Source organism: Carettochelys insculpta, chromosome 1 (assembly GCF_033958435.1).
Source record: "Carettochelys insculpta isolate YL-2023 chromosome 1, ASM3395843v1, whole genome shotgun sequence".
Lineage (NCBI taxonomy): Eukaryota > Metazoa > Chordata > Testudines > Carettochelyidae > Carettochelys > Carettochelys insculpta.
The window spans coordinates 62039352-62066560 of record NC_134137.1 but is presented as its reverse complement, the minus strand read 5'-3'; the positions used below and the strand labels follow the sequence as shown (position 1 = coordinate 62066560).

General features: G+C 43.7%; 1 protein-coding gene across 1 annotated transcript in view; it reads right to left on the bottom strand.

Moving 5' to 3' along the window:
* The window catches only part of KPNA3 (karyopherin subunit alpha 3), an 88540-nt gene that overhangs the window by 18319 nt on the left and 43012 nt on the right, over window positions 1-27209 (bottom strand). The window contains exons 3-11 of the mRNA XM_074987626.1: window positions 18241-18330; window positions 17944-17973; window positions 17806-17858; window positions 17627-17722; window positions 12704-12789; window positions 5867-5953; window positions 5316-5485; window positions 3048-3092; window positions 1060-1191 (exon numbers count right to left, since the gene is read on the bottom strand). Of these exons, the coding sequence (XP_074843727.1) occupies window positions 1060-1191; window positions 3048-3092; window positions 5316-5485; window positions 5867-5953; window positions 12704-12789; window positions 17627-17722; window positions 17806-17858; window positions 17944-17973; window positions 18241-18330 (789 nt within the window). The remainder of the gene's footprint in view (window positions 1-1059; window positions 1192-3047; window positions 3093-5315; window positions 5486-5866; window positions 5954-12703; window positions 12790-17626; window positions 17723-17805; window positions 17859-17943; window positions 17974-18240; window positions 18331-27209) is intronic.

The following is a 27209-nucleotide window of genomic DNA, read 5'->3' as shown; positions in this document are numbered from 1 at the left end:
TAAAAGACTTCGGGACAGCCAAAAAAGGTAAGTTATACGAAAGATAACAAGTATATAGATATCTCAAAAAAGTCCTATTTTGCACCATGGTTTCATAGTACTCAAAAATTGAAAATGTTCTTAAATCCCTTCTCATTTCACTGTATTTTTGAGCCAGCTAAAATTAAGTTGGTTACTGTATCTTCTATAGGGAAATACCAATTCAAGCCATCCTATATTTAAATTCTCTGCCATTTGGTGTGTGTATTAGCTTGTGTATGGGAAGAAGAGTGGGTGCTATATTTGTTAATACTTAATGAAGATAAAAATGGTTATTTGGGGAGCTTTAAAGTGGCAAAATAAACTCAGATGCTATCATGTTTTCTTTAAGGAGAAGGCTTCTACCCTTGATAGAACAATGGTTAGAAGCAAAGTTAAGTAGACTGGAAAATGACCCTTTAGGTAATTTGTATCTGATGCCCATTACATAACCTATCAAACCTGTAGATCAGAGGGAAGTTTAAGCACTATCCATTATGTACTCCTTCTGGCAAGTTAATGTGGCATATATCATATATACCTTACATTTTTAAGTTTTACATTTATTTTCTTAATTTTTCATCAAATTGAAGTTTTTGTTACTATAGAACATGTATAAGACTTAACAATGTCGCTGTATTTGAAGGTCTGTTACATAACGGTTTAAATAATTTTTAAAAAAATTAAAGTGTCTGGGATTTGAAAACTTGAAAGAAGAATCAAAATAAGTTGGAGACCAGAACTGATAAGGTGCCAATAATCTCATGACATAACTGAAACAGACTGAAAATTTAGGGATAAAACAAGAGTAAAAGAGATTAGAATGGAAAAAATAGTGTTACAGATTATAGGAAACAAAACATAGAAATGCTGATTAAAACATTTTTGGACTACATGTCTCACTATACTTGTAAAAAGGAATGTGCAGTTCACAACTACTCCATTCCACAAACATTCCTCCCTCTCCAGACAGATGCCTAATAACTTATTAAAAGGATTAGTTTATGACATCAATGAAAACAAACAAAAAAAGAGACTTACCTGAACTTTAACCTCCTGGTGGCTCAGAAGGGGAACCAGAAAAGGTACAACCCCTGAATCAATGACCATCTGTATCTGTTCATTACCACCATCTGTTAGGTAGGACAAAGCCCAGACAGTGTCCACAAGGATCTGCTTGAAGCAGAAAAAAAGAGACATCTTATATATTGAGTGTAAGACTGGAACTGCACATATCTGAAGTCTGATCAACACCCCACCAGTCATTTTAAAAACAGAAAGAACAAGGAACTTTGTGACAGAGAGGGCTCAGAAATGCTATCAGGAAAAAAGTTAGCTAGAATGTTATAACAGGCAACTACAATGGTGAAAGAGATGGTCTTTTGTTCCATCAATGGTTCAAATGTGTCAAATGCTCCCTTCACAAACTTTGGGCAGCAGGATTTAATTAAAAGAACCTTAAATACTTTTTGGCTGTAGTTGGGCCTTGTCATTATTTCAATGGAAGACAATCAAGGAACTCCTAGACGATTAAGTGGATTTAGTGATTGTGCAGGTGGACCTCTTCCTTTGAGACAGTACCAAAGCAATCCCTGCACTTCACAAAGATTACTGCCTGAGCTACTATCTCTTTATTAAGACAGACAGAAGTTTCATTATGGGCATATCAAGACTGTGTCTACACTTGCATTCCCCTTTCAAAAGGGGAATGCAAATGAAGGACATGTGAAATGCAAATAACGCACTGATTTACATATCTCACACTTCCTTTGCATAATCTCTTTTCAGAAGATATTCTTTCAAAAGAAAAAAAAGCAGTGTAGAGAGGGTCTTTCGAAAATAAACCCCATCTTTGAAGGAATCCTTATTCCTAATTTTTTTTTTGGTTGTGCAGATAACCTTTGAAATTTGGCAGAGAAATCCTGAAGACTACAGAGGTGGGGGGATTTTTTCACCCAGGAATTTTTGTTTCGGTTTGGTTGAGATATAAACTGTGAAGCCAAAACTTCTCTTCTTTCACTTGTGTCAACATTTTCATATGGAATCATGAGCCAAAATATTAAGTGAACGTGAACAGGAAAGAGCCAGGCCCAACATCAAAATAGTGACAGCACCTCCATGCTATGCTGTGGTAGACACTGCTGAACCACCTCCGAGACTGAACATATGACCCTAGTATCCCCTTTCTCCAACACTCCGTTGGGGATAAAACTACAGACAAGAAACTGGAGCTATCCAAGTTCTGGGTTGGGTTGCAGGAGAGAGCCAGACCACACTTCCTCCTAAGACTCAGCATATGATCCCAGCAGCCCATTTTTCCCTTTCACATAGCAGTTGTCTCTTGTGGCCAGGGTTAGTTAGTAGCTCAAGACCGTCTTGAGGTGCTAATGGTTTGGTATTCAAATCCTCAAGAGGATGAATGATGGGTTGGTGTTTAAGCTGCAAAACAGAATTTACCCCTTTGCTTTTTAAAATAGTTTTTTTAACGCAATTTCCTAGGTTAAATTTTTTAGATTGCAAAGCCAAACATTGAAAAGTTAGGGAATGCCAGATTTATACTGCACTTGAAAATTTAATTCTGCCAGTTTCTGCATATATTATTATAAAATCTAATTAAATGACCATAACTGTATTTCACATAGCACTCTCACCTCATGGGTTTCATAAACTGGACACTCAAGAGGCAGAATTAAGGTAGTACAGGCAAGTGTACATCTGGCTTCTCACAAATTTCATGTGCTTGACTTTGCAAACTAAACAGCTACCTTATGTATATATAGTTACTCCATAAAGAGTAAAAAGGTTTCTAAATTTAAAAAATAGTGTTTGTGTTTCCCTTTCTACTCTCCTGATGACTGGAGTCTCTCATTATAAAAATAGTGACAGCAGCATATTTACTTAATTATACTCAGGTTAACATACAAAACAAGCATACTATTTAAATAAAAGCCACATTTTTATCTTTAGAGAAACAAAGAAAAATGGGTAAATACTTAAAATCTTAAGGTATTTGTTTTGTTTTTACTTACGTTTATATCTGTATGGTATATAAGAACACACAATGCTGGCAAAATCTGAAAAAAATAAACTACCAATAATTACAGTGGCACCTGTCCATTACAAAGTAACATTTATTGTATAAAAGCAAGTTAGAGTAGGACATGTAGAAATGGTTTGAGGATTTATTCATGTATTATGCACCTTCGTTTCCTAACAAAGAATATTCACTCCAACATCTTAAATGTTAAGTATTTTACAGGAATTCTGAATGAACACAGAACAAAAGTTGCAGCAGTGCTGTCCTTTAAAGGAATAGTGAGAAGAGACAATATTAGGGGAAAACAATCAAACTTAAAAGCAAAGGTAAATTTAGTGATTTTCCCAGCTACTCGTTAAGGGTGTTGAAACAATCTGTACAGTGGGGCTGGTGAGAGCCACTGAACCAAACTGTAAAGTCTGTATTTGATGGCAACCACTTCAAGCTCAGTGGTAGGGCAGCACCTTAAGTATCCCTAGCTCCAATACTACTTATGAAAGCTAGCAACGAAGGGTCCTGTGGCACCTTATAGACTAACAGAGAAGTTTAGAGCATGAGCTTTCGTGAGTTAACTCACGAAAGCTCATGCTCTAAACTTCTCTGTTAGTCTATAAGGTGCCACAGGACCCTTCGTTGCTGCTACAGATCCAGACTAACACGGCTACCCCTCTGATACTTATGAAAGCTAGTGTTTAAAAGTATCAGGTACAGGTTGAACCTCTCCTACTGGGCACTCTTGGGACCTGACTGGTGGCAGATGAGAGAATTTGCCAGATCAAGGGAGATCAATATTTTCTAGACGATTACCAGCACTCCCCCCTGCTCAATGGGCTCTTACAAGACATTTAGTTGTAAATTATACCTAAATAGCAGCACAGAACATTGAGAACCAGAACTGGTGGCTGTAAACAAACTTTATGGGACCATGGAAAACTTGGCCACAATGATAAGCGGTCCTCCGATTAACTAAAATCACGTCAGATTACAGATGTTGCTGGATGAGAGAGTTGCGGATTAGAAAGGTTCAACCTGTATAGTAAAAAATGAAAGCAAAACAAAACCCACACTGTTTGGAAAGTTATCAGGATCAAACTAATTTTTTTTACACGTATTTGTGTAGAGCCAGAGCAAAGATACTCTTACTACAATATGTAAACCCTTGTTTGGTAAATTCTAGCGTCCTGCTTTTACTGTCTCAATTTTGAAGTTCCATCATACTTCATTTTGCACTGAAATGGTATTTCAACATGCTTCAAAAACTATAGACATTTGTACATATTTTAATCAAAGTAGATCTTTAAACAGTTGATAGTATAAGTCACAGTAAAATGGCATCCCTTCTTCTTCCAATTGTCCAAAGCTATCTTCAAATATTTTCAATGCTTTAGTTTTAAAAACAGGGGCTTATCACTGACACTGTATATTTTGCCAAGTACTCAAAACTTACATACATAATAAAATGACATACATTCATTAATTAATTACATTTTACATCATTAGAAGTAATTTCTTTTGAATAGCTATTTGTGTGTACAGAATCATATTTGTAGTGGTTTCTTTTTTGGTGGAACTATGAAACTGCAAATTAAACTAACTCTGCAAGCTCATGCTTTCTACAGTCATCATTTTTTGGAAAATATGTTGAAACAGACTAAGTCAGTATTCACTCTCTCAAATGGTCTTAGTAGCATAGTTCTACCCCCCAGTTAGGTAAAGTAAATAGAGCCACAGGTGCTGACTTTCCAATGTGTTGGGATGCTTGACCCTGTCTCTGCTCCAGGCTCCACCCCTAGTCCACCTGTTCCCCCAAATTCCACCTTAGCCCCACCTCTTCCTGTCTCACTCCACCCCTGCTTCTTCCCACCCTGTTCCACCTTCTCCTCCAAGCATATTCTGAGTCCTTGCTCCTCCCTCTCCAACCCTGCGAGCCTCCTGCATCCCATGAAACAGCTCATTGCAGTGAGTGAGAGATGCAGCGAGGAAGGCAGAAGCCTTGATCAGTGGGGCCTGCTGGTGGATGGCAGGCTGCCAGAGAGTGCTCAGTGCTCACCTTTTTCCCCCTCTGGGTGCTCCAGTCCCATAGCACCCTTGGAGTTGGTGCCTAGGAGCAGAGCATTTTGATACTTCTGTTAACAAGTAGTCATTAATACCCAGGCAGTATAATAAAAAATACATTAACTGGTACCACATAAGACTGCATAAAAATTGTCCTGTAGTCCACAGATAAGGTGTAAAAATCAGTCCTATTATAATTATTTACCTCCTGAACTGTCTCCATAGGCGGTGGGGGGTCCTTATTCCTGCAGAGATTTACAATGACCCATGTGACGTTCCGAAGGAAGGTGATGGGAATGGAGGGATTGATGAAGGACAGAAGAGGTTTGACAACTCCCAGTGATATGACATAATCTCTACATTGAGGACCATCACCTACAGAAATGAAAATTGTTTAAAAAAAATTACATTAAAGATGGAAAACCTTGAAATGTATGCAATGACTTATGTTGGGATACTGATATTCTATGTTTCCTCACGAGTAGTTTAGTACTAGTAGCATTCAATAAAAATATTTTAGGAGGCATAAAATTTATATTAAAAAAATCTTATAACAAATGAAGTCACTGACACTCCAAACTCAATAATTAGTATACACACATAGATTCTCGCCACGTGAAAAATTATAGGAAACCAGAGAACATAGAGGAAACATAGTCTCATATGGTAATGCCAATGTTCAAAAATCAGAATCTAAATTCTTGTGTGTCCCCTGATTTAGTTTCAGGTGTTTTTAAAAAGGGAGTTAACACTTACCTATAATATTTCCAAGAGCCCAAACAGCTTGTTCACAAACATTCTGATGTGGTGAGTGAAGCAGTCTCAAAAAGAGGGGCACTGCATCTACAGAATAAATAGATTAGAACCTGTTAGCTGAAAACAGAAGAAACTACACAGTATTTTACTCTATAGTTATAAGACCTGTTGATTAATTGGTGTTAACCCACTCAACTAAAATACTTAATTATAATTTTAAAAATTGTAATTAACAATTTAATTGCACTATTAAAAAACTGAAGTGTATTACATATTTTAATGTTTTTTTACATTTTCAAATGCAACATAAAATACAAAGTGTAAAGTTCTGACTGTGTATTATTTTAATAACAAATATGTGCACTGCCAAAATGAGAAAATAGTATTTTTCAATTTATCTCTTACAAGCACTTTAGTGCAATCTCTTTATTGTGAAAGTGTAAATTAAAAATGTAGATTTTTTGTTACGTAACTGCACTCCAAAATAGAACAACATAAAATTTTAGTGCCTACAAATACACCAAGTCCTATTTCTTATTTTGGCAATTGCCAAGTTTTGTTACATTTACAGGAGATAACAGTGCCTGTTTCTTATCTACAATGTCACCTAAAAGTGAGGACAGGCATCACATGGGACTTTTGTAGCTGGCATTGCAAGATATTTATGTGCCAGATATGCTAAATGGTCATATGCCTCTTTGTGCTTTGACCACCATTCCAGAGGATGGGCTTCTATGCTGATGATGCCTTTTTCAAAAATGGTGTGTTAATTAACTTTGTGAACAAGCTCCTTAGTGGAGGACTATATGTCCCCTGCTTCACTATGCTCACACTCTGCCTTATATTTCATACCTGGAATGGACCTTCAGAGGTCAAGTCCAGCTCCACTTGCAGCAGGAGCTATCACCTATCCTTGACAGATTTTTTTTTTAAATGTATTTATCCCAGATCCCTAAATGGCCCCCTCAAGGACTGAGCTCCCAGCCCTGGGCTTAGCAGGCCAATGCTCAAGCACAGAGCTATCTCTCCCCCACTCATTTTAAGAGGACTACCACCACAGATTTCAAAAAACACAAATTTTTAAAGCTAGCTGCAACTCTCAATAGTAGGTTTAAAGTGCCTTCCAAAATATGAGGCATGAGATGTGCACACACTTTCAGAAATGTTAAAAGAGCAACACACTGATGCAGAAATTACAGCACTCAAACCGTAAAAAATTAACCTTCTACTTGTGGCATCTGACTCAGATCATGAAAATGAACACGCATTGGTACACATTTCTTTGAACTGTTATTGAGCAAAACCCATCATCAGCTTGGGCACATGTCCTCTGGAACAGTGGCTGAAGCATGAAGGGACAGATGAATCTTTAACACAGCTAGCACATACATATCTTGAGATACCACCTACAAGAGCGCCATTCAAACACCGACTCTCACTTTGAGAGGAGAATGTAACCAAGAAGCAGGCACCATTACCTCCTGCAAATGTAAAGAGACTTATTTGCCTGAGTGACTGGCTGAAGAAAGAGGATTGACTAGATATGTAGGCTCTGAAATCTTTCATTGTTTTATTTTTGAATGTACTTATTTTTTGTATGTAATTGTACATTTGAAAGTTTAACTTTCTTGGAAAAGAGACTTCACTACAGTACTTGTAGTAAGTACAATGAAAATTATCTCATCTCACAGTTTTCTTTTCAGAAAATAAGCAAATGTGAAATAGTGGTCCACACCATACCCTACCCTCCACCCTCTTGGGAGTCAATATATTTTTTTAAAAATTACATGCTTCAAAACCATGATCTGGAAAATCCACCTCTTTCAGAATTTAAATGTGTCATCCATTTCCTCTGTAACAACTCATTCCTTGGAAGCATGAGGGGTCTTAATGTCAAACTTCATTTTCACTCTCTCAGACTTTATCATGTAGACTGGTTGGGCAATTAAAACTGATTAATGTGCTACATGAATGAATTATTACTCTCTCGTGTGGGTACTTAGAAAAACTAAAATACCAAGAGCTAAGGAAATTAAAATGTTTTTAAACAAAGAAGCTGCAATATAAAAACATTTTAACAAGTGAACACAATAATTATTTTACGGTTGATAATTTAAAGGAATCAGTAAACTAAAAATTTTAACAGATTAATGAACAAAATCTCTGGAGAAATTCCATGCAGTTAAGATGAACAACAAAGGAGTCTGGTAAAGTTGCCTCATCAGATATGAGGGGCATCCAACACACGAACACTTAAAAACTTCCCTTCCCTCCAGAGTCGGCCATTCAAAATCCTACCTGGATCACATGGAATATGGAATCCTACCTGGGTCATACTCTAATGGAATATTCTTGCCTGCCTCTCCCCTTCTTTTTTTTTTATTTTTAACAATCAACGGCTCACCCAAAGAACCCTGATAGAACACAGAACGAGCATGTCTGGATTGAGGTGAATCCAATGCTTTTGATTTTGACACCACAACTTGTGTGTCTCTAGAAACAGGCTGAAATGCTTCTCATCTGCCTTCCATCAGTGAGTGACTTTTTTTGGGTGGGAAGGGAAGTAATTAGAGAACGAAAAAATAGATTTTGGGGGTTTTTTTGGAAGGTTTCTGTTTTGTTTTTTCAAAAAATTAAAAGTTTAACTATACACTCTTTTCAAAAGAGCTGAGGCAAAAAATAGCTCAAGTTTGACACCTAGAATGGAAATAAGTGAGGACTAGGGACATTAATAAACTGGAAAAGTGTAACTGAACAAGTTGTAACTGAAAAACCACTGAGCACACACAGTTGGCATGTAAGTCTTATCCCTTTGTAAAACCATCACATACATTCGGCCTACCCTGAAAAAAAACCAGGCTGCTGGGATAATCTGCAGGAGAACTGGCTCACTAAAAAGATCAAAATCCTTGAAAAAAAAAAAAAAACTGCTTAATCACTGAGACATCAAAAAAGCTGTAGGTACAACCCTTGGGTTCTACAGGCTTCTTCACCATTTTTAAAACACTGAAAATTCTTGCATTTCTCTTTTCCAAACTGAAGAGTCCCTGTCTTTTTAATCTCTTCTCACATGGAAGTGCTTCCATACCCTTAATCATTTTTGTGTCTGATCTCTGTATCTGTTTCAATTTGAATATACAGGTATTTGAGATGCCATCACCAGAACAGCAAACCATATTCAAGACATGGATGCACTATGGCTTTAGACAGTGGCATTATGGTATTTCCTGTCATATCTATCCCTTTCCTAATGTTTCCAACATACTATTTTTGACAGATACTGTACATTGAGCAGATGTTTTTAGAGAAGTATCCACAATAACTCCAAGATCATTTTCTTGAGTTGCACCAGTTAATTTAGACCAGGGTGTACAGTAAGTTTGTCACTCACCACATGTGGTGAATAGGACACTGCGTTGTGGTGAATATTTGGGGTGGCCAACCCACCGCTCTCGAGCTGCATGCAGTTCTTGGAGCCTTTAAATAGGGCTCCTCTTGAGAGCTGCATGCCGGGTGCATGCCCCCCACTGCTTGGCAGGAGACGTGGGTGGTGGCAGCAGCCCCAGCGAGACACCAGCACTGAATTAGAACAGTGGCAGGGAGATGCCTGACTCTCAGGGAGAGCATTTATTTAGAGCAGGGGAGGGGTGTGTGGAAAGGGGGTAGGAGGAGGCTGGGAGTGCCTGACTCTGTAAAGTTTTGTATATTACAATGTGGCGAACATGGGAAGGCAACAACCATAAGTGTGGTGATCTTTTAATTCCTATTGGACACTGCTGATTTAGACCCCATCATTTTGTACACATAGTTGAGATTAAGTTTTCCAATGTGCATTACTTTGCATTTATCCACAATCAATTTATCTGAAATTTTGTTACCCAGTCACCCACTTTTGTGAGATTCATCTGTAGCTCTACACAATTTGCTTTGCATTTACCTATCATGACTATTTTTGTATTGTCTGCAAACTTTGTCACCTCACTGTTTTCCTCTTTTCTAGATCATTTTTGAATATGTTGAACACTGATCCCAGCACAGATCCCTTTTGAGACGCCACTAATTACCTCTCTCTGTTGTAAAAACTGACCATTTTATCCCTACCCTTTGTCTCCTGTTAACCAGTTACTGATTACTTGTATCCCATGACTGCTTACTTTGCTTCAGTGTCTTTCAAGAGGGAACAACAGGAAGTCCTGTGGCACCTTATAGACTAACAGGTATTTTGGAGCATCAGCTTTCATCTGATGAAGCGGGTCTTTGCCCACGAAAGCTGATGCTCCAAAATACCTGTTAGTCTATAAGGTGCCAAAGGACTTCTTGTTGTTTTTGAAGATACAGACTAACTTGGCTACTCCTCTGTTTCATGAGGAACTTTGTCAAAGGGTTTTTTAAGTCCAAGTGCATCCATTGATCACCCTCACCACTTGTTGACCCTATCAAACTCTGACACATTGGTGAGGTATAATTTTTCTTTACAAAAGCAGTGCTGGACTCCTCCCCAAAGTAACATATTTATGTGTGTCTGATTATTATATTCTTCACTATAATTTCAACCAATTTGGCTGGTTCTGAAATTAGGCATATCAGCCTGTAGCTGCCAGGATTGCCTCTGGAGGCACTTTTTAAAAATTGGTATTTCAGCTATCCCCATCTTGTAGTCATTTGGTAACATACATTGACTTAAATGACAGGTTACATGCCCCGTTAGTAGCTCTGCAATTTCATATTTGATTTCATTTAGAACTCTTGGATGAATACCATATGATCCTGGGACTTAATAATGTTTAACTTACCCATTTGTTCCAAAACTTCCTCTATTGATACCTTAATATGGAAAAGTACCTGATTTAGCATCTAAAAACATCACTTGGGTATAAGAATTTCCCTCACACACTCTGAAATGAAGACCTGTGCAAATAATTCATTTAGCTTCTCTGAAACACCCTTGTCTTCCCTGAGCAATTCTTTAGCATTCTGATCATCCGTTACCCCCACCAATTGGCATGCCTTTCCTTTCTGACGTGCTTAATTTTTTTCCTGTTATTTGGTATCTCTTTGTCCTGTTGTTCTTCCAATTCTTTTTTGCCTGCTTAAACATATTTTTACACTTGATATGCCAGACTTTATTGTCCTTTCCTTTTTTCTCATTACTGTATTAAATTTAAAACATTTTAAAGACTGATGGATTTATGCAACGTACCTTTTGACTATAAAAGGCTGTTCCTAGCGGCAGGACAAAAGGAAGTTACAAACATTTTTTCTTGGATATTTTCAATGTACATGTTAACTCAAAGGTAAAAAAAAGTTCCTTGGATTTAGATTCCTTCCAACACCCTGTCTATCATAAGCCTGGTTGGCCTTTCAGCAACAGCTTGTGGCTAAACCACAACCATGTGCCAAAAATATCTCATTACAAGACTAATATAACTACCACTCTCTTCTCTCTACCTACAAAGAAAGAAATTAATATGATTGCTGAGACACAAGCTGCAGCAGAAAGGGTAGTGGGCTTATGGGAGATAGGCAGAGAAGGGCAACTTACAGCTACCACCTTTATCCCGTGCTTCCCTTCCTCAGGAACACGCCAAACTGCAGGAAAGTAATTCAAATCCTTCAGTTCCCATACCACCTCAACCTCACCTTCGTTCACATCTAATCAACTGTTCCTTCAACATCTTTGCCCTCTACATAAAGAAACTGTAGCTCAATTAATTTCTTCATACCAGTTCCTCCCACCAAGCAAATTAATGCACCTCCTCTCAAAAAAATCCACTCTCCCCTTCTCCTAAAGAAAATTAATGTCATCTTCCACCTTACACTGCATGTGTTATGTGCCCCTCTAAAATAAGTTAAATCATTCCTGTTTTCACATCTTTAAAATAATCAATTGGTACAGGTCCACATCACTTTTTGTGATGAAGCTCCTGCCCCTCTTCTGGTGTTCTCGTCTGTTTGCCCCCAGCATTCAGCCTCCTAACTCCTTCTGTACGTAGGATAGACCAAGCTAAAAGCTTAGCATCTTTCTTTTCACAACAGCAGCAATTACCTAGCCTGTTTCCTCAGTCTCTCATCCTTCTTAAAAGAGCAGCAGCTTGCTTCTTATTCCCCCTCTTTTCCTGTGGTAACAGCAGAAGCTGCAGCCATTGCATTTTTATTCTCATATTGTCTCCTGAAACAATGACACGTGGTCACCTTCCCTTCCTCTCCCATTAAAAGTGCAGGAGATACCTGGAGTGATCCAGCCCTTTCCTTCTCCCTGAGAGGTATGAGCTGAGCAGAACATCCAGCCAGATTTTGGGAGAGGACATGTTTCCCTCATGCCTCTTGGCAGTCAGGAATATAAACTCATTAATTTTGCTGTGTCATATGTATGGATTTCCTATTCTCATTACTCTGCTTAAATACACCACATCACATATCACTGTATACGACAAAGATACAACGAGACTAAGAAGTCCAGATAAACTGAACAGTGCATAAATGTGAAGGCTGATACTGAAATCTTCAACAACTGCATTTTCTAAATAACTTGAACTGCGCAACTCTGACAAAGCTATTGGTATTAAACAGGTTTTTAAAACCTACAACATTTATAGTATCTTTTTAAAGTTGGAAGAATTATTCATTAAGCCTTCTGTTTCCAGTCCTATGAAGAGTAAGAGCGCTCATTTTCATGAAATGTCTTTTCAAGAGTGACAAAGAATTAACATTTCCTGAAATGCTCATGAGATGACTGTTTAGGTATTGTTTCCTAATGCAAATCATTATTACCTGCACTTTACATCTTTACTCAGCAACATTCACATTTTCCAAAAATAAGCAATTTTTACCACTTACTTGACTGTACCACAGCTTGGGTCTGTGCAGAAGTGCCTGATGCTATATTAGTCAGTGCCCACGCAGCTTCAAATTGTAATGAAGGACTATTAAAAAAAAAAAAAAAGAAAGAAAGTAAAAAATTAAGTCAGTCATTTGACATGTGTTTTTTAGCCTGTTATATGGCTACCCACTATGGACACTAGCTGTTTATGTACACAGAAATTGCAGAATTTAAACTGTCCTGTGGAGTAAATAAACAAACACCTTCCTCCAAAAAACACCCCAAACAAATATTTAAATACCAGTATTTTTGGTGGGCGTGGCAGCATCCAGGGGCCAGAATGGAAAATAAATGATACTTTGCCAAAACTTCCCCTATTACTGACGATGGCTGAAAACAACACAATTAATTGTGGCCCCCTCAATGGAGGCACCTCCCACACTTGTTAGCTCCGCCCACATTGCAAATTCCACCCCAAAACTACTTTCCCTTAGCCCTGCGAGGAAGGAGAGAGCAGCATAGGGGATCTTTGTCCCACCCCCTCTGAGGTGCGTGGGGAGGTAAGGAGTCCTGGAGGATTGAGGGTTGCCAGGCATCCCATTTTTGATTGGAATGCCTGGCTGAAAGAGACTGCTGACTGGGCCACTAAACATCTAGTTGATGGCACAGCAGGGCTAAGGGAGGCTTCCCTTCCACACAGGTCCCAGAAGGGGCCAGTATTCACCTCTGGCTCCTAGGCATAAGGGTGACTAGGTAAAAGCTCCACATGCTGCACTCAGTCCCACTACTGCCTCTCAAGTCCTAGGGGCTGGACATGCCATTTGCTTCCAGGACCAGCGGAGATCCCGTCTTATGCCCTCTGCATCACCAACTGGAAGCTCCCTGAGTGTAAGTGCTGCTAAGCCAGAGCCCTTACCCCAAATCACCTGCCCAGGTCAGAATCCCCTCCTGTACCCAAAGGACCTCCCAGAGCCCACGGTCTGCACTCCCTCTTGCACTCCAAACTCCTTGGCCCCAGCCCTGGAGCCCCCTCCTGCACTCCAAACCCCTCATTTTCCTGCACCAACACAGAGTCGATATTCCCAGTTCCTGCTCCAGCCTGGAGTCCTCTCCCACCCCACCTCATTTCTCATCCTGTCCAGAGCCTGTGCCCCCTGCTGGGGCCATCACTTCCTGCATCAGCTGTGTGAAAATGAGTGAAAATGGGGGAGAGCGAGTGCTGGAGGGAGAGGGCCTGGAGTGAGTGGGGGGTGGGGCCTTGGGAAGGGAGAGGGCAAGGGTGCTCATTTTGAGCAGCTAGAAAGTTGCCAACCCTTGGACCGTTACTGGGTTGGGACTGAACGGACAGGAGCTGTTGTTCCTGAGCCTGCTCTAATCTCATCCAAGCCAGTGAAATGGAAGGGGCCGCTAGCTGCTCCATAAGCTACAGGACCAGAAGTTAACCACATGGAGTCTCTCTTAATGGGCCTGTGGCGCTAACAAGGGCCTAACAAGAGGGTGACAAGCACACAAGCAGCACGGGCCTTTTACTTGTTTCCAAAACCTGCAGACAGTTGTCTCACACATCTTTGAGACCCGCAACATTCCTGCCCACCACATGTAGTATGCTTCTTGTATTAACCACCATGTTTCTAACCAGGGATTCCACCCACTGCCACCTCACTCCTTCATTATTTGGAGAAATCCGTAATCTTTTCCCAAGGGCTGAATGTGCCACATCTGCAATGTTTGTAGCCTATGACAGGGCCCACGGAGCAAATACTGGACTAAACTTTTTCCAATTCCCCCTGCCCTTGTTGATATTGCTGCATAAATTCAGTGCTAAATTGCTAAGGTTTGGTTTTGGCTCAAAAAGCAGATACGATAACACAGGACGGAAAATTAACTGATATGTGACATCTTAAATTATCACACAGATCACTAGCAACTGAAGTCTTTTAGGGCTGGCCAGCACATTGTGTTTGTCCTGTGGAGTGGGGTGAGGAAACAGAAGGAGGCTGTTCTCAGCAGAACACCCATTATGGAGTGCCCATCATCTCTTGGTGCAAAAAAACTGAGTGTTTGAAAACAAGATGCATATGTCTTTAGTTTTGCCGTGCTTTCAGTGATGATTGGGCGGGTTATTATTTTTTTCTATAAGGAGTAGGAGAAATTTTGACTGCATTCGCTAACATGGTGTTGGTAGTACAGATTGCACCTCTCTTGTCTGGCACCCTTGACACTTGACCAGTGGCAGAAAAAGAATCTGGGAGGTCGGTATTGTCTAGCAGCATTACCAACGTTTTCAGTGCATACTGGGCTCTTAGAAGACATTTAGGGGTAAATTACAGCTAAATAACAACACAGAACACTGAGAGCCAGGACTGGTGGCTGTAAACAAACTTTATGAGACCACGGAAAACTTGGTCACACCCATGGTAAGTGCTCATCCAGCTAACTAAGATCATGCTGGAATACGGAGTTTGCCGGAAGAGAGAGTTCCGGATTAGAGAGATTCAACCTGTATCACTGTAAAATATTATAAATATCTAGTAGGTATTAGATACTTTTTTTTTTTTACATTTGCATATGTCTTGTTTTCATAAAGAAGAAATCTGAAAGGAAGAAAGGAAACATACCAGTTTCAGCTTTGACTTATTTTTAGAAATAACTGTCCCTAGATGGATTACTCTGGATGGTCTAAAATAAACAGCTCATCCATGTTCACTAAATTACAGAATAACTTGACCAAATAGATGGTCTAGTCACATAAAGCACATCCTGACAACTATGTGAGTAAAATAAATCTGAAAGATCAAGACTGAAAGAAGAAGAAGCTGACCCAAGAAGTGGGAGGATGTCATCAAGGAAGACATGTATTAGCATGTGGCGTATTATGGGTGCAGCACTGAACAGAGCATTTCGGAGAGAGAGAACTCCCATGGACTCCATTTGTTGGGATTAATGCAAGAACAAAATTGCAGAATAAATTTGTCACAGGAGCACTGTAGTGCAAAAGCACCATACACCCCACCTGTCTACATAACTGATTGCCAGTAAAATGCCATCACTCTTCCACCAAGAAGAGCAAGGGAATACAACCTGTTAAAAAAAAACTCTGAGGATTGAGAATATGAATGTATGTCCAGTATGTATTTTCCCTAAGCCCACACATGTCCCATAAGACATGTGTCTAGCTAAATACACAGTAATAGTTTAGTAAAAGTTCATGCGCAGACTACGATTAACGGGAGTGATGGAGGGCTAGCATTTACACAAGGAGGCAGAATTAAGGTTGCAGTGCATGGTGTGGTAGTTGTGATAACAGTAAAATGTGTGCCTGGGGGTGAAGGAATCTATAGTATTTATTAGATGACTTTGTTTTTCATTTCCTTGCTTTCACACCTTTGTTTTAGGTATGGGGCACAGGTAGCAACCAATGTTCCCTCTAGTCTTTCCCATTCTTATGAGGACTTTTTCCATCCACATGTGGAAAAAATTTTGCTACATGCACCAAGATGCATATGGATGTGCTCCACCAGTGAAAACCAAACTTAAGTGCTGATCACCTGGGTCATATCTGAATCTCTCCTGAACGCAGGTGGCTCCTTGCGCAGCCACCCAGGAGAGATTCAAATGTCACCCTGATGATTAGCAGAGTGCCCACAGCCAGCAGCGTGTGCTTCTACTGGGGGTGCATATCCACACCTCTTGGTGCACATAAAAATTCTGCACATGGATGGAAAAAATTAGAGGGAATAAACCTCACTGATGCCTAGATATGTTGATGCCTAACTGTAAGTGGTGCAGGAAAGGAATGGGTTGTGGACACAGAGGTTAAAAAAGCATCTGCTAACAATACCCATTAGTAGCTGTGTATAACCGCTTCTGTTGTACAATAAAGTGACAGTAAATCATGGCTTCTGGCATAGGTTTTACGTGCACCTAATCTCCATCAATCAGGCTTCTGCATATCCAGTTCCTCATTCTCCCCATCAATCAGGTTTGTATATGCAGTGGATAAACTTTCAATCATAACAAAGAACTGCTAAAAATGACCCTAACTCCAGTTTAATCTTTTAATTGTCACTGCATTAGATTGCTAGGCCTCCTCAAATTTTGTAGACAATATTAAAAAGACATTAATCACAATAAAAGAAGAACTGCTCAGGAAAAAACCTAACACGAAACCATATAAAAACTACAAAGAAAATTCCAACACCAAAAACTGTGTGAAATACTGCACCAGTTGGACATTTACTTTTGCAAAACTGGGCATCTATAACACCATTTTATAATGGAATCCGACTCATGAAATTGTTATCACGCATTTCCATAATAGCTGGTTTGCTGAGAACTTCATAACCAGGGCCTTGTGTATTCTATGATTCTGCAGCTGCAGAGCTGTACTCCAAAAATCACAGTTTGCATTTTAAAATTTCTAATTTATGATTGAAGAAACAACCTTGAAAACACAAAATGACTACACAAATGCAGTGGTGCCTGCAAGTGAAGAGAGCCTAAAACAATGCCTGGGGGTTTATGAACTGCCCCAGCTCCTCAAGCAGAGCCACAGACTCCAGGATGCTATGATTGTGGAGGTTGGAATTTTTCTCAGGTGCCAAGGAATCCTCCTTAACCACACCCAACTGGGAATTGCCTGAAGCTGTCTTCTGTTCTCCAGTGCACCCCAAAAAGAAAAGGTGAATAGCAGCAAATGCTCCCTGTATGGATAAGGGAAATCAGAGCTGAACTGCACCTTGCAGCAACAGTGAACTTTAGGCGAGTGGAACTGGCAGCCTGGGGCAGAGTACAGCAACCAAGATCAAAGCTGCTGTGGAATTTGGTCCCACTGTGTCATACTATACATGGGTCACGGTCATAAGTTTGCATCTGAATGAGCACTGCCATTTAATCAAAAATTACAGGAAAGGGAATAAAGAAAAAAAATGTATACTTACTTATCATCCCTTTCTAGGCAGTTGACCAAAATTGGTAAAATTCCAGATTTTATTAAGTCATCAATAGGTGGATTTCTGTCACTGGATAAGAGTTTTCTGTAAAATCAGCAAGGCAGGTGAGTAAATGCCTTCATTAAGGAACATATTTGTAGCCACTGCACTTTGTTGATTTTTCTTACCTTGCAGCTTGAACAGCACTCAACTGGATCACCGGGTTATCACTTGTCGCATTCTGCAATTCAAAATAAACAATTCAGAAATCTATTAAGAGCCTAAATTCTGAATTTAAGAAACTGAAAGTATTAAGGTTAACATACCTGCAATATAGCTTCTAGTGTTACATTTTGCTTGAAAAGAAAGAGAGATCATTTAGCAACAAATTATTAAAATTACATTTACTGCTGACACATTCCATATTAAATTTTTGAGCATGCTGACCAGTGCCACTCCAGTACTTCATTGGAGTTGTACCTGCTCAGATTTGCCCTTTCCATCCATTATTGAGCGACTTCAAAATTAACATATGACTCGGACTCAAGTGACTAACAGAAAAGTGTTCCAGCCACTACCAAGAAACTAAATTTTCAAAGCATATTCAGGATCAAGCAACTTACTGCTTTGAAGTCGGCATCAACATCAGAGTCTTCTAAACTTTCTTCTTGAGGGACATTTCTTTTTTTCAAAAGATGTTCATCTCTTTTGTTCTAAACATATTAAAGACATTTAGTGTTCATCAATATAGGCTAGTCAAACAGAGGTACTTCCAAAAATTTTCACGATTGTTTACATAAAGAGATTTGGAACTCCAGACAGATTTTACAGCAGGACAGCTACAAATCACTCTATCTCAAGCTAAAATAGATTGGAATCTCTTTATAAAGCATTTATCTGGTGAACCATGATAAAATACAATACATTGCATAAAATGCACTAATCTCTTTCATATCTGGCAGCCCTGGAACCAGGAGTCTGCTGCATATTGAAATATTCTGGATAATGGAGAGGTATGCCTAGCAATGCATAACATGAAAGAAAAACAAGATAGATATTAAGCAACAAATAAATGCATGCAAAGTACTTTATTTTACAGTAGTATTGTACACTGTAAACTTATACTGTATTTGCTGTATTTATTTGTATTTACTTTCACTATACTGTACTTACGGAAATGGTAACTAAAATTTACTTATGGTTAGAATGACGTTTATTTGAGAGTTCCAGATGATAGAATGCCAGATATGAAAGAGTTTACTGCAGGCACTTAACACCTTTCAGTTACAGTGTCAATATTCTACATAGAACTCATAGCATACACAACTGCCTCAAGACCCTAAATTAGAAATGAATTATGATGTTCCAGTCAAATAAGACAAACTAGTTTGTAAATAAGACTATTTACAAGCGGCTCCAATAGCTGGATTACGTCTATTTCAGTCCTAGATGTAAGCAAACATGCTCCAACACTCTATGTACACTGGTCACTGCAGCATTAATAACAGTTGCTACTTATAACACAGTACCCTGTAACTTAGTGCTTTATTTAGTAACTACTAAGTTGAGCTGCTCTGACTAAGCAGCCTTTTCAATGTTAAAGCATCCGTAAAATGCGGAGAGTTTCCTTAAACAGTATGCACCATACATTTTATACTCTAAGTTTTCTACCTTTATATAAAGGGGAAACTAAGAAATGGGTTTCAACAGTGCCAAAGGAACATATTTTATTTGTAGTTTTGAAACCTGAGTTTGTGCTTGCACCAGAAAAACAATCTTTTCCACGTAAAGGCTATTTCATCCACATATCAGACATGACCTGTCTTTTGTTCTTACAACTGTGATTTACAGGTTGAACCTCTCTAGTCTGGTGCCCTCAAAACCTGACCAGTACCAAACAAGAGAATTTGCGGAACCATGGGAGGTCATTATTGTCTGGCATATTACTAACACTTCTACTGCTTACTGGGCTCTTAGAAGACATTTAGGGGCAAATTACAGCTAAATAACAGCACAGAAAACTGAGACCCAGGACTGGTGGCTGTAAATAAACTTTGTGGGACTGTGGGAAAGTTGGCCATACCCATGATAAGCAGATATCCAAAGAAAAAAATCATGGCGGAATTACCACAGATGTTGCTGGACTAGAAAGTGCCAGACTAGAAAGATTCAACCTGTTTTTCCATATGCATTTTGGGTGAAATATTTAATTCTAAAAATTTGTATTCTCTATTATGCAAACAATTAAAAGTGGTTTAAAGAGGAAAAAGTGTCCTTCGTTTGCTATACATAGGTTCCCAAACTGGGGGACCTGAAGAAATTCAGGGCAGGAGGGGCACAGGGTGATCCAGACCCTGCCATCAATCTCCCCCACCCCAAGAAAGAGCCTGCGCTTTCGTTACCTCCTGCAAAAATGGGGGTAGCACCAGCTTCCTGCAGTATGGGAGGGTGTGTGTCTCCCACAGCTGCATGTCAGAGTCGGTGTCTCAGGAAGAGCGTGCACTGCTTCCCTTCCCCAGACAGCTGGCGCCGTTTCCTGAAAAGCTGGGTACGTTGCCCGCCTGCAACTTCCTTCCACCTGCTACCTTCCTATTCAGGGGAACTGTGAAGAGTAGGAGTCCCAGGTCCACACCAGCTCCAGCCACGCAGGCAGAGCCTGCCCTGCTCCTTGCTCCCAACAACAGCCGTGTGCTTCCTGAGCAGATGGAGCTGGCATGGACCTGAGACTCCCACTCCCACCCCACTCCTTGCTTAAGAAGGCAGCAGGCAGAAAGTAGCTGCCAGTGGGCAATAGACCCGGCTTTTCAGGACATGCATTGTCTGTTTGGGGAGAGGAAGCAGCACACATGCTTCCTGAGACTCGACCTGGCACACAGCTGCGAGACCCCCAGGTCCCAGGCAAGCTGTCCTCTCCCCTCACCCACATCTCCATGAGTTCTCTGGCCCCCCACCTAGATCCCTACCTGTCCCCTGCCCAGGTTCCCACCAGCACCATGCCCCCTTCCCCCTATTTCTTGGCCAGACACCTACTCCCAGCTTCCTCCTGTACCAAATTCTGCACCTCATCCCTATCCCACTCACTGGCAGCTCTGTCCCACACAGTAGATCCCTCATTTGTGGCTCCACCTCAGCGTGTAGAGGGGCTCACAAATTCCACTAAACCCGAAACCCCAGAAGAATTAATCTGGCCTGAGGCCTTGAACCTCAGTCCTATCTACCCTCTTCCCATAGGGTTGGCGTGCCAGGGGAGGGAGATGGCTTAGCTGGGGCCACGTCAGAGGGGTTTGGAGGTTGGTTGTTTTTTTTTTTTAAGCATTTCATTTGTGTGGTTCCCGATTTATTTTTCTGTGGGCCAGTGACCCCTGACCCAAAACAGGTTCCCTGCCCCGCCCATAAAAAGAGACAATGCTGAAAGTTTGTGTTGGACATATTATATTTAAAAATGAAGCCTGGCCAACAAGGCCCCAATTGGGATCAAGCCTCCATTTGGCCACAGCATCATAACACTCCTGCATCCCCACACATACTTCAATCCTCAGGTTATTATGCACTGGACTTTCCTGTCCTGAGCCCCTCACATCCCCAGTCTTCTGCCGCTACACTACTGCACAATCCACACACTGCAAATCTGTGTCCTGAGCCCATAATACTCCCAAGCCCACTGCCCTCAATTGCTCATACACCCCAGCCTGCACTCCTGCACCCCCACACCCACAAGCCTGTGGTTTGCTCAGCACCCAGCCCTCCACCTGACCCCAACACTCTCTAGCCTGGAGCCCCCTCCCTGAGCCAGCAGCCCTTTCTCCACCTCTTCCCGCACCCAAATTCCCTCCCAGAGCTTACACCTTTCACCCTCTTTCCTACCCCAGAGTCCGTACCTCCTAGCTCAACTCAGTGAGAGTGAGTAAGGCCTGGGGACAGCAAATAATAGAGAGGAGAGGAACGGACAGGGCCGGACCTCAAAAAGGAGTGGGGTCCTGGGGCTTGCATTTAAAAAGTGATTTCGGGTGTAAAAAGACCGGAGACCACTGCTGTAAAAAATGTTTACATTTCATACCACACAATGTTTGGGGTTTTTTTTTGCCTTTTGACATGCAGAGGTCTGAATTGAATTTTTTTGTTAAAAGCAGGGTTTGATGATGGTAAAGAAGAGGAGGGGGAGGCATGAGGGTTTCTCATAAATCAAAAAGGGGGCATGATGCCAAAAAGTTTGGGAACCACTGTACTGTGATGACCATTATACCTCAAAATAGCATGCAGTAATCCCCATATTTATATATGGTTGTGATTTCATGCAAGGTACATCTAGTAAGAGATGATACCAAAGGTGATCTCCGCCAATATATATATATAGTTATGAGATTTCTGCTATATGGTTGTTATTGAAATATTGGATTTTGGGAGTCACCCACTGCTAAGTCTCCAGTGACAACAAAGGAGGTGACCCCCACCCAGGGTCGTTAAATGTTCCTTAATCAGCAAATGAGCTGTAAACAAGGGATTTAATATTCTGTAAGACAGTTGCACAAGCATCACACAGTGGGGATTACTCAACTCTGACTCAGCAAGGCCCACCAGGACATGTCAGAGCTAGTGTTTTCCAGGCATATGGACTGGAAGTATATAATAAGGGACAGAAGCATCATGTATTTATTTTCCCCTCCCCCATTTATGCTGAAGGCAACAAGAATACTGGGGAGACTGCCTTATTTAGGGGACTAGGCCCCTGGCTTAAAGAGAAAGCCTGCATATAAAGCATTGACCTGCTTGCAACATCCTGTGATGCAAGAAAAACTGCTTGATACAAATACTGCTTAGTCTAATAAGGTTTAGGAGTTCAACTGCATGTTTACTTTTAATTTTCTCCAGTAACTAACTTCAGCCTTCCATGCTTGACATTTACAATTACTCACAACAGCGGTCTCATGCTCAATTTACCTTAGGGCCAGTTTCAGTGCTCAAGTCCTCCTCTTGGGCCAGGGAGCATCCCCGCTCTGGCAATTGCTCCGGGCAGAGAGGTATGTCTCCATCCCCCACTGACCCCCAGGTGATTGAAAATACCCCAGGGGCCTATACCATCAGCAGTGGCACTGCAGAGGGGCTACAGCAGCTTCTGCCACTGCCAGTACATCCCTGTGGGCCAGGGGTAAGTGTGCACAGAGCTGTCCTGTCCATAAGGCGGTTCAGGGTGGGTACCCCAGACCATGCACTCTGGGGATCCAGTTGTGACCACTCCAACTGTCTTATGGACAGGACTGTCCCAGATACTCAGGATGGCCTGCAGGGTCCTGGGCAGACCGGGGCTGGAAGCAGGGGTCAGACCCCCCTGCACTCACCCTGGCAGCAGAAGCCGCAGGGAAGGGGAGTGACACAGCAGTCTGCTCCACCATCTCCAAGCCCAGCCACTCTGCTTCACTATAGGGCCCAGAAGCAAAGGCGCCCTGCCCCAGCACGCTGCAGAGCAGGATGCTACATAGCTCTACTCCTCAACAGCTCCTACCCCAATGGTGAGTATTGGGGGGCCCCCCAACTCCAGCTGCCACACCCTCAAGATCATCCCCATTGCTGCATCCCTCAAAGGAGAAGGCTGAGGGAAAGGGATGAAACTGGGGGCAGGGGGCAGAGCAGAGCAGGGACAGTGAAGCAGGGGCTGGGCTCAGGGAAAAGGTCCAGGCACCTCCTGCTCTAGGGCTGCAAAGACTCATGTTCTGACCACTCTGCAAGCTGGATTGTGGAACTGCTCAGGCCGCAGATGGCCCACAAACAGAGTTTGAGATCCCTGACTTAAGTTTGACAACAAAGTTTTTCATTGTAATGGTTTGTCCTTACCACCAGGGCCTTCTTCCTGCCAGAACAGCATTCCAGCAACTCTTTTCAAAAGCTGGCTGGGCAGCTTTGTTCAAGCCACATCTGGCCCTTTAAGAGCCATTTGCAGCTCGGACACAGCCACCTCTGGCTGACTCCTCCTCCTCCACTTCCTCCCCCATCTGAAATGCCAGTGGCCATGTAGAGGAGGCAACAGCAAGGTAGGAGGTGAGATAGCGTGGGTGAGGGACCAGGGGGGCAGATATATGCTGGAGGGGGGCAGGCTGTGTCTGCATGGGGGGGAAGGGGCTAAGCCACAGGGGCAGCTCAGGGGCCATGAGAGAGGAGGGGTGGATTGGGGCCATGCAGGACAATTTGGGCCCCACTGAGGGCCAGCTTAGGCCCCTGCTGGGAGAGCAGCTTGTGCCCTGCTAAGAGGGCAGGTAAGCCACTGGGAACTCATGTGTGGGGGACAGCTTGGCTTGAGTTCCACCACCCTTTTTTCTAGGGAGAAAAAAGCACTGCTTACTACTGAAAAGTGCTTGGGACACCTATTCACAAAGGCTGCTGAAAGTCTACTTTCCTTTGCTGAAGTGGTGAATAATTAATAAGATTGCACTGTTCAGAAGAATGGCTTGGGCAGTACGTGACAGCATATTTCCATGGTGCAAAGCCAGAGGATTAGGAGTCTTGCTGGTATTTCCCTGCACAGTTCAGGAGGGGCTTGGAAAATGCTCATGCAACATAGCTAGGTGTGATCCTACATGCTAGCCTGAGCGATAACAGTACCTGGGAGGTGTTTGCAGCTTGTCATTAGAGCAAAGCACTGAGCCAGCCAGCGAAATAAGGGGCCACAGTTCAAGGTTGTAGCCAGGGACAGCATTACAGCTATACACACCCTACTGGCTATAGTGACTATGCTCTTACAACCCATTTATAGTAGACCCCTGAATTCTACACCCAGCAGCAGCAGCCCACAAGGCTGTCTCTGAGGCAGTGGCTGCCCTGCTCGGCCCCACGGAGGAGGCCACCCAGCACCTCCCAGAAGAGGAGCTGTCATCCTCAGGGGATGGAGGAGCCGGCCCAGACCATCATGGGGCCCTCTTGTGCCGCTGGCCTCCCCTCCCCCAAAAACAGGGCACCCCACCAGCTATGGAGATACCCCACCAGCATGGAATGGTGGGAGCACCTGGTCCTCAAGCAGTGGGATGACGACTGGCGGCTCTGGAATTTCCAAATGAGCCAATGGACTTTCCTCAAGCTCTGCCAGTGGCTCACCCCTACCCTTCAGCACTAGGACACTGCGATGTGGCATGCCCTCACTGTTGAGAAACAGGTCGGCATCCCCATCTGGAAGCTGGCCACTCCAGACAGCTACTGATCCATAGGACAGCAGTTCAGTGTGGGCAAGGCCACTGGCTGGGCTGCTGTCATGGAGGTAAGGGAACCCCAGGGGAGAGGGGAAGCCTGGCGGGGGAGCAGCTCAGGGGAGGGTCAGGCACACCCTGCATACCCCTCGTGGGTGCTCATGTCCTCCCCCTGGAGGTGGTCCATGTGCTGAATGCTCTACTGCTCCACAGGCTCATGTGGCTTGGGGACCTGGAGGGAGGCAGCCAGCGGGGGGTTTGCTGGCATGGGGTTCCCCAACTGCTTCAGGGCACTGGACAGGAACCATATCACCATCTGTGCCCTGAAGCACAGTAGAGGATGCTTCCTGAAGAGGAAGGGCTACCACAGGGTGGTCGTCTAGGCCCTTGTGGACAGCCAGGGCTGCTTTTAGGACACAGATGTTGGTTGGCCTGGCAGCACCCACCAAGCCCAACCTTCTAGGAACTTGGGCCTGTGCTGCCAGCTGGAGGCAGGGGCCTACATCCGCCAGAGTTCACTGTCCCCCTCTGCCTCATGCGTCCCTACACAGGCCACCTCAGCACCAGTCAGGAGAGGTTCAACACCTACCTGAACCATATGCGCCAGGTGGTTGAGCAGACTTTCGGCTGCCTCAAAGGCCGCTGGAGGTGCCTCCTCACCCACCTGGACATGGGGCTACCTAACATCCCCCAGGTTATGGGCACATGCCACAACCTCATCAAAAGCAAGGGGGAGGCCTTTGTGCAGGGCTGGGCCAGGGAGGCTGGCATGGCCTAATCCCAGCCAGCCACCACCCCGAGCCACCAGGCCAACCATGAGGGGATCCGCATCCAGGAGGCCCTGCAGGTCCATTTCGACCAGGCTGCAGGGTGAACACCGGCATGACCAGGTGGCATGACCAGGCACCGCCCCCCTCCATCACCCACAACACACTATACTGCTCCCACTACCATGGCCTCAGATCACACAACACACGTTTGGTTTGCTCTAAATAAAGCAAAAATTACTGAAACCCAACAAAAAACACAATTAACTTTGTAAACATGAATGGGGGAACTATGTACATTGGGGGGCAGACAGCTATTAAGGGGGGGTGGGACAAGGCAACTATTTACAAGGGGGAGCCTAGGTAACCCAGTTCTTGGCCCCCTCCCCCCTACTATCCAGGGCCCGGCCTGGCCGGGGGGACCCATATCTGGGCTGGAGGACCCCCTCGAGGCTGGGTAGGGGCCAGGAGGACTGGCAGGTATGGTCCTCATGGCAGTGGTCCTCCTCGGTAGGCTCCAGGGCAGGTGGAAGGCAGCCGGAGCAACGGGGGGCAGCATCCGTTCAGCGATCTGCTTGAAGGTCTTCATGAAGGACCCCCAGGCCTCCTGGCACCAGGGCAGCGCACTCTCCTGGAACTGGTGCCGGAGCTCCTCCACTTGCAGGCGGCGCTCTGACACCTCCACCTCACGGCGGAGGGTGGTGAGGAGCTGAGGGTCAGCAGCGGCGCATGGCTGGCTCCGGTGGTGGGTGGCTCGTCCCAGGGCTGGTCCCTGCTCTGGTCCTTGGCTTCCACAGCACAATGTCCCTGGCAGGCTGTCTGGCATGACGGACGCAGCGCCTGCGCTGTTGTGGCCTCAGATGGTGCAGCTGTGGAAAAGAGCAGGGAAGAGCGAAGACAGCCGTTAGTCTGGGCCCTGTCCCATGGCCCACACCCCCCACCCCTCTGCTGCTGAGTCCCCAGACCCTATCCACCAGGGATGATGGGTGTCGTGACCCCCTTCGGGGGTTCTGCTCCCCACTACCCCAGGATGGGGCATGGCGCAGTCCTGGGGGGCAGGTGCTGGTGGGCTTGGGGGAGCGGGGGCGCTGTGCCACTGCTGTGCTGGGGCCATGGTCTGGCTGGGCTGTGGTAGGCTGGGGTCAGCTGGGTGGGTGGGGGAGCGCCCTGGTCATGTCTCTTGCCCCTGCCCCTTAACCCGGGGAAGCGTGTCTGTGGGGTACATACCTGACAGTCCACTCCCACAGTCGGGGGGCACCCGGTGGGTGGACGCCCTGCTGGAGCTGCAGGCGGACGGGTCGATGAGGAGCCCCACGTTGCTGGAGCCCCCCTCCTCCTCTACTGTCCCAGGGGTGGGCTCCTCTGGGGGCCCCTGTGGTGCAGGGCTGGCCTCCAGGCTGGAGTCTGGCTCTGGGGCCTGCTGGGGCTCCTCGGCCGAGGTGTCAAGGATGGCCGGAGAGGGGAGGAGATGTACTGGGGGCCCAGGATCTCCCTGTAAAAGGGGCAAGTGGCAGGGGCAGCCCCAGACCGCCTGGCTGTGTCCCAGGCCCATGCATAACCCTGCCACAGCTCCTTGACCTTACTCCTGACACAGTCAGGAGGACAGACAGGGTGACCCTGGACAGCCAGGCTCTGCTTTGTTGGACATCGAAG